Source organism: Hesperophylax consimilis, chromosome 17 (genome assembly GCF_061612785.1).
Source record: "Hesperophylax consimilis isolate HC1 chromosome 17, BYU_Hcon_1.0, whole genome shotgun sequence".
Taxonomy (NCBI): Eukaryota; Metazoa; Arthropoda; class Insecta; order Trichoptera; family Limnephilidae; genus Hesperophylax; species Hesperophylax consimilis.
This window is the reverse complement of record NC_142852.1, coordinates 23858960-23870457: the sequence shown is the minus strand read 5'-3', so window position 1 is coordinate 23870457 and position 11498 is coordinate 23858960. Positions and strand designations below refer to the sequence as shown.

Sequence of the window (11498 nt, the reverse complement as noted above, 5' to 3'; positions counted from 1 at the left end):
ACATCGGCACTTTGCAGCACTATCCGTTGAACTGTTAGTTTTGCAATGTTTGGTTGACACTTTAAATCGCAACAGCACTTTACAATACGTTCGTTTATTATCCTCTTTTAGTAATGTCCATTTCACTTTTTAGTTTAACCGGCGATATCGATTGTCCACTTTGTACAACTCACTTTCTTTGTTTCTTAGGAACCTCTTCCTAACTAGCTCGTCTCTCTCCTGTCTCCCTATATACTGTCCTAGTTCCTCTCGTAGGATCTGTCGCCCTACACCGCGTCGCCCTACCCCGCACCACTCACCTCTTTCTTTACAACCCCCGTCTGTCAACACTTTCTTTGTCTTTGGGTGCACACTGCGGGACATACTCAGTTTAACGTTCATATTTATTTGTGACGAAATTTGATTCGTCACATTTGGTATTTTGATGTTGTAGTGAAATCTTTTTGATAGGTGGGTTTCAAAGTTGTTGATGATATTATCTTTGGAAATTTGGATAATTGCATTTTTCTTGAAGATATCCTCTACTCGAAGCACCCCGAAATCTGCGAATAGCGTTTTTATTGGATATGTTGCAATGAGAAAATAGTATGAAGAAATATGACTCACCAATATGAGGGGAATTGACCCAGAAGAAACTAATCAATTTTTGAGGCCAACGGAATGTTTGATGTTGTGTATTGTTCTATCACCTTCATTTTTTTTAATCATTACTTTACAGTCTTTGAATCAGACATATTTGCAGTCCATTTATTTTGCTTTTGTCTTAGATCTCCATAGAAGATCTTTAAAACAGGGACCAAGTATTTCGATAAGAAAAATCTTCTGGAATGCATTTCTTTGAGTTGCTTCTTGTTTAGTAGAATCTGCCGTCTTTTTGGGGTCAGTAAATCTAATATGGAATTTTGGAGGGACTCCTGGTCGTCTGATGGCCAGTATATCTTCACCTTTTGTGACTGCGGCCACCCGTTTAATTATTTCTGCAGGCCTCTTTTTCTCTAATACCTGCAAATATATAAATATATATTTAATTATATTTTATACGAATGTACCTGCCAGACAAACTTAAAAGACACTTTTAAATGTAACAATAACCTCAATACTAACTACTGTATTTACTCACCAATTCCAAGAATTCATGACCTTTCAAATGAACACTGTGAAATAATTGATATAATATGGTGTTATTACTTTAAAATTCTTATAAATTATAATCATGCTTAACTACCACGTTCTACCCCGGCTTCCCCTACATAATAAATTATATTTTCTTTGATTTAAATCACGCGTGAGATAACTTACATAAATATATTTAAAATAACAATATATTAAATCCACTTAAAATAGTTCAAAGATTGATAATTAAAGTATAATTAAAGTAATATTGAAAAAACCATCCAAATTTTCTACTGAGATTCTCTTTTCAATATTCAATGTACCCACAATAGACAATATATATAAAAAATATTCAATTCTACAAATTTATAAAGAAATACACTTAAATAACTTACAATTCAATTCATCAGCAAGATATCAAAAAACTATCAAAATCCCAAAACTTAATACAAAGCACACACAAAATACCTATCTCTATCTAGGTATAACATATTTTAACATCCTTCCATTATATCTAAAAAATATTGAAGATATTCAGGAATTTAAAATAAAATTAACAAATTACCTAAAACTACTATAAAAGTCCATATCTTACTCTTATTATTATTTCCTTCAAATCTTGAAACTGTATTATTGATAAATCTTGCCTATTTCTTACTTATCCCTTTGGTTTTGCAAATATATTATTTACTTACTTACATGATTCCATATAATTGAGCTAGGATTCACTCACCAAACACAAGAGCCTCGTCTCTTTATGGTGAGGAAAAGCTATTATTATTTACCTTGATAACACTGTATAATATGTATAAATTGTATATTTATTGTAAAAAACATACAAATATTAAATAAAAAAAAATAAAAAAATGTCTTCCAATCCAAGTGATTTGTGGTCACCCTAGTAGGGTGGGCCGTGTTATCTGTACCAGGTCATATTATTATTGTGAAGTATGTAGGTATGTACAATCAGTAGATAGGCGCACCCACTGGTATTAAACTACTTACTAAGTTATTTATAGAATAACAGCTGACGTGTACCCGGCACACAGTGGGCTGAAAATCGCCTTTCATAGACATAGAGACTTGAATTTTCAAGGGTATTTTTTGGCTAGAATTGGATTCTGCTGATCATTACTATGCTATAAAATTTCGTATGAAGCAATTGCGTGTACAAATGAAGGAGTTATCATTTTTTTAAGAAAAATTTGTATGGCACTGACATTAAAAATGAGGCTATCTCTGGAATCCTAAGGTTGGCCATTATATCCTTACACACAGATTTACAACTATTTATTTGTATTTTTTTGACATACTTCGTATTGTGGCGCAACTTGCGATTTTTTTTTTAATTGTATAAGTTGAAAAAATACTTTTTATGTTGATGATTCATTTTAATGCTTAAATGCTTTACATATGAGTATGCTTTGTCTAGTTTACAATATTTTATTTACACTGCAAGCTAAAACAGTTTAAGATGTATAATCTAGCAAAATATTATAATAGAGTAATTAGTAGTGAGTTTATTGTTGCCTTCAAAATTAATATGATGGAATAGCTTGGCAAGTATCGCAATTTGGCTTTAGTAAAACAGGGCTGTCAACTATTTTATGATACTTTTGGATAAGAAATAATATATTGTTTTGTTTCGCGACTATCCATCGGTGCCGAAGGGATTAATGATGATAATTCCTTAGCAGTAGAACAAGTATGACATTTCTACATGACGCATTTATTCATTTATTAATGACTGTATGCAGTATGCATGTACGGACATACTTTATATGTATATTATACTTTGATTTATTTACCATTTCAAGTACTATTATTAAAATTCGATTTTAATTACAGCGTTGGTATTTTGCCATTAGTTATTATTTTTTTTAATATATAATAATTAATAGAACTTCTGTTTTATAATACATATCAGTATGTTATATATACCTACATTTATTTTTTATATACCGAGTAAATTATTTTCCCGTTTTCAGTCTTACTGGTTTGCAACAAACATGTATAATTGTATTCATATATGAATGTACAATGTTTATTTACAATATCAGGTGTTATTATTTGGATTTGATGTTAATCTTAGTATTAGCATTTGATTTCTTTGTGTTTAGTTATGCAATTATCCATGTATTATGTTACACGTACAAACATAAATTGTCAATTGGCCTGTAACAGCCCGATAGGGCGTTAATGAATAATAAATAAATATTATTTTTTATAATGATAAACTAATGTTTATAAGACAAGGTTTGTTATGCATAGCTTAAAGGATAACAAATTATTATAAGCAACAATTATTGTTATCCTTTGTGCTATGCATAAAACTTTGTCTTATAAACATTAGTTTATCATTCAAAACAAAAAAAATGGACAAGTGAAAATATTTCACCAACAAATGTAGATATAATATGTTTCGACGCCATCTAGTGAGAAATTTAGCACTAACAAAGCCTTTCCTACAAAAATAAAATTGGTTGTTTACAGGTAAAAAAATATAATAAGCAGTAATTTTTGATTGAGATACTAGTACCTACATATTCTATCATTTGGCGGGTTCGAAATAAGCTGACGTAGCTCAGTGGTCCATAGCACCTGACCGGACATCAGAAGGTGCGGGTTCAATTCCCGTCGGCGGCATTTATTTTTACTTGGGAGATATTTTCAATTTGTATTGATATTTCAGGCAATTAATTATTGCTTATAATTATTTGTTATCCTTTGTGCTATGCATAAAACATTGTTTTATAAACATTAGTTTATCATTAAAAAAAGTCTAATCATTATAGTTTCCATCTTTAGTTGGATGTCATCATATTGGTGGCTAATGAAATCTCTTGTGTTTCTGCTTTCTTGGTTTTCATTTTCTTAAATTCTTATTCATTCTTTTAATGAATGAAAATTTTCTAATTTATTTAAATTGTTATTGTGTATATCTATTTTTTTCATTCACTAGATATGGTCATTTGCCGTTTGCTTCTCATATATTTGTCTGAAGTTGCAATTTTGAAATATTTTTTTTCTTTTAAGTTCGAACACTGCCTCTTTTTCCCTTTTGACTGACACTTGGTTTACTTGTGATATTTTGTAAATATCTCTGCCTATAAATACTGTGAATTAAAACTATTTACCAGTGGCAAACACACACTGTTCAATTAATAATAATAATTACTGTCAGCTGTAACACAAGCACCGTACATTTGTTCACTAAAATGGCTTTATGAAAAAAAGATCGGTTGTATCTAATCTTGCCATTTTCATTGAAAATATTACTAAATCAATGGATGATCAAATCCAAGTTGACGTAATCTATACAGACTTCTCAAAAGCGTTTGATAACATTGACCACAGTCTTCTTTTATCCAAATTACTAGCTTTAGGAATTCATGGGGATTTATATAGATGGTTAGTCTCCTATCTTAATGGGCGCACTCAGGGAGTAACAATAAATGGCTTCATCTCTGAGATTGTAAATATACCCTCAGGTGTGCCCCAAGGATCTCACCTGGGACCGTTACTGTTTACAATTTTCATCAACGACATTATAAAATGCTTTAATTATGCAAATGTTCTACTTTTCGCTGATGATATGAAAATATTCCTGCCTATTAATTCTATAATTGACTGCTTTAAACTACAAGAAGATCTGTATAGGCTTAATGATTATTGTATCCGCAATCGTCTCAACATGAACACTTCTAAATGTTATGTAATTACCTTCACTAGAAATAAAATTAAGTTTGACCATAATTATCATATAGCTGGCCAACTACTCAAAAAAGTTACACAAATTCGTGATCTAGGTGTTATACTTGACAGTAAACTTACATTTGAGGCTCATATTGATATGATTGTTAAGAAAGCCCTTAGAATGCTAGGATTCTTATTCCGTATTGGAAAAGAATTTAATAATATCATAACACTTAAAATATTGTATTTTTCTTATGTTCGCAGTCATCTTGAATTCGCTTCTCCCATATGGAATCCTCAATATAATATTTACATAAATCGCATTGAAGCCATCCAAAGAAAATTTGTCCATCATTTAAATTTCAAACTAAATTCAAACCTTGACGCAAACAGCTCGATGGACCTTTATGGACTTAAGCCATTAAAAACTAGAAGAGACTCCGCAGATATAATATATCTCCATAAAATTATCAATGGCTTTATTGATTGTTCTCCCCTTCTGTCTGAAATTAATTTTAGAGTCCCGAGCGTTAGAACTAGAGAAAAACCACTTTTTCATCTCCATAAATGTTCTACTAATATAAGACAAAATGCGTTTATATTCAGAGCCTGTAGTATATTTAATAAGAATTTTAATGATATGGACATATTCTCAAGTAATTTAGGAACCTTTAAAAGATATGTAATAACTAACATTAAATAATTTTAAATATTCTACTTGAAGTTATCATGTTATTGCTTTGAATCCTTTCCAGTTACTTACCTTCCAATTTATACTCATGTGTTCAATTTAGTTGTAGGTATACATTTATTATATTGTTATTATTGCTATTGTGTAGTGCTTTTATTGATTGCTGCTGTGTTGAAATTTTACAATACATTTTGTTTTGAATTTTAGTTGGTTATTAGTATATCAGTTAAATTTAAATTTTTGAAATTTAGCTGGTTATTAGTATATTAGTATATCAGTTAACTTTAAATTTTAATTTATTTGTGTTCCTAGATCTGTTATTATTTTTTATTTATTATTTACAATTTTGTATTTTTTATAAATTTCTCAGGCCACGGGTACAGAACCCTTAGTTTCTTGTTTTAATATTTTTATTATTATTATAATTTTAAGTGAAAATCTGTTATTGGATTTTATCTTTATTATTTAGTTTATTCTTATATATGTAAATAATCTGTTGATTTTCCCAAATAAATAAAATAAAATAAAAATAAAATAAAACAAGAAATCAACCGTCAATTTAGGGAGCAGAACAAAGAACAGCTTACACTTGATTGTTGTATTATTGCATGCAGTAGGCATACTTTCGCATAAATAGTAGATGTATTGCACGGAATATAGATACAAGAAGGCTATAATAACATACCCCAGTAATAATAATAAATTAATGTTTTTAATGTATTGTATAAATAAATTATAATTTAGTTTAGCATAGTACTTTTCATCTGCGCGGGTTCTATATGAATGGTTAGATGTAGAATAATTTTCTCGGTTTACCCGCGTAACGTAGTCCTTTAAAGGACTTTTTAATTCCTGAGGTTTCGGACAGATCTCACTGTCCATCTTCAGTGGCCTTATGTCTTGAATTTTGTTTCAAACTGAACGCTTTCGCGTGTCTGTTCGGTCCAGAAGTCAAGATACAAGTGTGTGCTTCTCAATTGTTATGTCTAGGAGGAAGTATGCGTGTTAAAAGTTGTTAATATCAAAAACAAATAATATTGTGAAAAATACCTAGAACTGTTAACCATTGTTAAAAATAAAACAATTACTATCGTACATTATGATCATTAGCATTATAATAATTACGCATCGAGATATCAAGTTGAGATTTACATACAGGGTGTATCGGCACTAACCCGACAAACTTAAACCAGCTATTCCTTAGCACATTTGGAGTAAAAAATGTTATGGGCACTTTGCTTGGTTTTGTACGGACTCTTTCGTCATATCGGGCGAGTTTATTTGTAGTGTTATTTTCGAATTCCGGCGTAGAGACGCTCTGCTTGGTTAAACTAGGTGACTTTGAGAGTTATATTATTATTTATTTATTTTACAATTTAGTCAGCAAGCAGGTACATACGGACTACACTTCGTACAATAACACGGTTAAGTCAATAGCTCCTTTATACCAAGCCCATATCGAAAAAATAGAAAGAATTTAAAAAAAAATTAAACACATAAATTATAAACTAAACTTACACTTCTCCAATTATACCGAATCCATTAAATGTTATAATTTTAACTCCATCCAAACACGACGTCTAATTTTTGATCAAATCTTATTGTTTAAAATCGTAAATAATGGTCTGGACTCACCAGAACTTACCAATTTAATAAATCTTCATATTCCGTCTAGATCAACCCGACAATCTGATTTATTTTATCTACCCTCGTGAAGAACAAACATTCGAAAAAAATCCCAAATTCCTTGTATATGTGCACAATATAATACAAAATTTTACAGCATTGACATTTTTGGTAATAACTTAAAGAAATATCGATATGAAGTAATGCGTACGATCGATTATTAATATGAGAGTATGGAATGTATCAGGGGCATCTCCTATCCTCTTCCTATTTTCCTCTTCCTCTCCCCTTCCTTTAACACTAAATTAATTTTAAGATGTTAAAACTTCATTTCCAATGAACTTTAGCATAAGAAACTTCTGTGGCTTGAACATTCAGTCAACTTGTACATTTATATCTATCATTGTATATTATGTAAAAGCTATTTGTTTCTTACAAATAAATAAATAAATAACAGAATATAAAAAATTAAAATATAGTTGCACTATAAGCGTCATAGTTTCCTGAACTCTAGAAATCAATGTGTAAAAATAAATGACACTCTCAGTGAACCGAACACAAGTGACTTTGGAATACCACAAGGCACCATATTGGGCCCTCTTCTATTCATATTATATGTTAATAATATCTTTAAATTACCATTAACAGGAAAACTCATTTCATATGCAGATGACACTGCAATTATATTTCAAGCGAATTCATTGAATGAACTTGAAATAATTTCTAACAATGATATCAATAAGTTAAAAGAATGGTTTGATAAAAACTTATTAACATTAAATATTGAAAAAACATATTATACAAATTTTAGTATAAACAAAAAAACCCTGTTATTACTTTAAATATTAAAATACATTAAAGAAAATGCACATCAAAAAGATCAACTTGCCAAAATAATGACTGTCTATTCATAGGAAATAAAAATGAAATTAAATATTTAGGTGTAATAATAGATAGTCACCTTAAGTGGAAAACTCACATAAACAATATCATAAATAGATTAAGAAAACTCATTTACATATTTATTAGTCCAAGAAATATACTTAACTTAAAAATTCTTAAAAATATTTACTACGCTTTAGCCCATTCAATAATACAGTATGGTATCGTTGCATGGGGGGAAGCTTACAAATCATCACTTTTACCGCTGGAAATCACTCAAAGGCTGTTAATAAAAATTTTAATAAAAAAACCATCAGACTACCCAACCTCACAACTTTTCCAAGATTTTCAAGTCCCATCACTAAAAAATAAATATACAAAAAATACGCTGCTTCAAATCCACAAAGATCTCTATAAGAAGTCACACCATGTCATGGTTCGTGTCGAGAGCAATAGGCAAAATACAATGGGTCGCTTATGGACTCCATTAATGCACACCAGTTTTGCACAACACTATTACACGTACACTGGAGTGGTGTGGTTTAATCAACTAACGACAGAGATGAGATTAGAACCGGATTATAATAAATTTAAAAATAAAATAAACTTCACTATCTTAAATGATTTAACGAATTAGAATGACGATGATATCTCACTATATTATTTTATAAATTATTGTATAAAAAAACTAAAATCTCTTCACTTTATATGTTTTTATGATTCTTTTTTTCTTCTATTTACATATTATGTTATGTTTTTATTTTTTTTCCCTTTACACACGAGATTTAGACTCTTGTAAAGGTAAACATGTTAATTTTTATTGAAATATTTTCTTACTATGTAAATTTAAATATTTATACTGTATTTTATAAAATAAATAAAAATATTTAAAAAAAATATACAAGTACCAATTCAAACGGTCACATCGAAATAATATCCATATTTAGCATACATAAGTTGGTACAATTTACTATTGTATATTTTTTTGTGAATTCCAATTAGCTATACAAGGGCCTCAGTAGGGCATCAATACATATCATCTGTGTCCAATAGCAATTTTCTTAGATTATATTTGACTTTAGTTGTACATAAGGTATTATTTTTGATTGACATTGGTAGATTATTAGTTATCTTGGGCACGATGTAGTTTAGAGTTCTTTCTCCGTACTTATTGGTACATTTCGGAACCACTAATCCATCATTTTGACTGAATCTTGTGTTATGTTTATGGTACTCTTTCCTCATTGTCCTTAGTTATAAAATTTTGAGGTTGACTGACAAATTTTGAAAGATTTTTTGCCAAAAGAGGATGTAAAGTAGTCAGACGTTTGTACCAAAAATTATGTATCCAATCGCAACCCGTGGCTTTCCAATTATGAGTATTTTAAATAATTTTATTTTAAATTCTTATTGTGATTATGATTTCCGACTTTATGTCAGGGTTAAATCTTCCCCATAGGAAAAACTAAACCCTTCCACACACTTTTCCACAAATGATCATCTAGTCAATCAACATTATGCAAGTGCATTATATAAGCATAATAAATACAAAATAATACAAGAACAACACGTCAACTCGCCAAAGATCAAATGGGAAAATAATTCACCGACTCCAGATATTTTCATATCAGAGGGTTCGGCTCGGTAGAACTTCTAACAGGGCCTATAAATCCTACTGATCCCTCAACATAAATATTTAAAAAATCTTTCGTTATCCTACATGTATTTAAAATGACTGATTTTTGTATTTTTATATATTAATTTTTTGATAGATCTAATACGCCTAAATGTTGAATGAGAGAGCTAGGTATAATGCCAGTAGCCGAAATAACAAGTGGCAATATTTTTATAGTCTGAGAATGCCAAATTCTTTTTATCTCATTGTTATTATTATTCTTATGTACTTATTACTATCTACTTCATTCTCGTATTATTATTATTTACTTTAATTATTATGTAGCTAATTTATTTACTTACTTACTATTTATTTTTATTATTATTTATATTATTTACTTACCTATCGGTTATTATTTACCTATTTTTATTTATTTATTTTATTTTTTCTTACAATTTATTATTCATACTATCCATGTTGTAATTGTTAATATGGTTACCCTATGCTTGTGTCTGATAAGCCAGCACAGGTACCTTGTACTTAAGTTAACAAATGAATATTATTGTTGCCAACTTATATTACTTAACAATGCTTCTTTTGTTGACATTTTTCAAACATTTGTTACTAAAATTTTGTTTATTTTTGTCTACCAGTCTCGAAACAACCGAGTCATTAACTTTTCGTTTTTGGGTTTACATTTAATGTTATTATTATATTAAGTTTACATATATGTATATTTTTAAATGATGTAAGTCTAAAGCTGCAAATCTTGATACAGGAATGCCCTAATGAGTTGTGCAGAGTATGTTTTTTATGTTAAAAACTGTTTTTTGATTAAATAAATGAACAAAGTACGTTATCTTTATTTAGCCATTCTCTAGAAAAGACCATTTTAAAATTTACATAATATCTTAAAAAATATATTTTGGATTCTTTCAATCGCATGTGAATGAACCTCATAATTTGGGGACAAAACCGTGGAATTGTATTCTATATGACTCTTTACTAGTGAAATATATATAATGTGTTTACATTTACAGTATTGACATTATGTTGGTAGTACTTATTCGAAGTATAATACAGTAAAATATGACCGAAGGAAATAGGGTCCCATTATCGCAGCTTTTGGAAACCTTGTTATCGTTAAATCTTATCTTGGCTATGGCTGATAAGATAATTGAAGGTGTTGGACACGTATGGTTATATGAAAGAATACTTTATTTTGAAAACTTGATAACAAATAATTTAATATAGATGTATTATGGCCAACGGGAATAGTTGTTAAGTTTTATTTTTAAATATTTTCGATTCAATAGTCTTAAAAGGCGTGAATGAATAGTGCAGTACCAACATGAAAATGGTTATTCTCTTCTGTAAACAAGAAAATTTAATATTATTATTTTCTTTATTAACCTTGATATCTTATATGAACCAACAAGATATTGCTTATTCGTCTCTGTAAACACGAAAATGTTATATTATTATTTTCTTTATTTAACCTTGAAATCTTTTATGAACTAACACGAGAATGATTATTCTCTTTTGTAAACACGAAAATGTAATATTTTTTAATGCTTCCGATTATTATTAACTTATTAATTTTTTTTTTTTTTTTAAACTTTCAATTTTATTGTCCGGGTTAAATCTTCCCCAAAGGAAAAACTAAACCCTTCCACACACTTTTCCACAAATGATCATCTAGTCAATCAACATTATGCAAGTGCATTATATAAGCAAAATAAATACAAAACAATACAAGAACAACACGTCAACTCACCAGAGATCAAATGGGAAAATAATTCACCGACTCTAGATATTTTCATATCAGAGGGTTCGGCTCGGTAGAACTCCTAACAGGGCCTATAAATCCTACTG

At 29.3% G+C, this 11498-nt stretch overlaps 1 protein-coding gene across 1 annotated transcript in view; it reads right to left on the bottom strand.

Moving 5' to 3' along the window:
• Positions 1-910: 910 nt before the first annotated feature.
• The window catches only part of LOC149416295 (uncharacterized), a 36863-nt gene continuing 26275 nt past the window's right edge, over positions 911-11498 (bottom strand). The window contains exon 2 of the mRNA XM_089642114.1: positions 911-1002. Within this exon, the coding sequence (XP_089498240.1) occupies positions 968-1002 (35 nt within the window). The 3' untranslated portion in view covers positions 911-967. The remainder of the gene's footprint in view (positions 1003-11498) is intronic.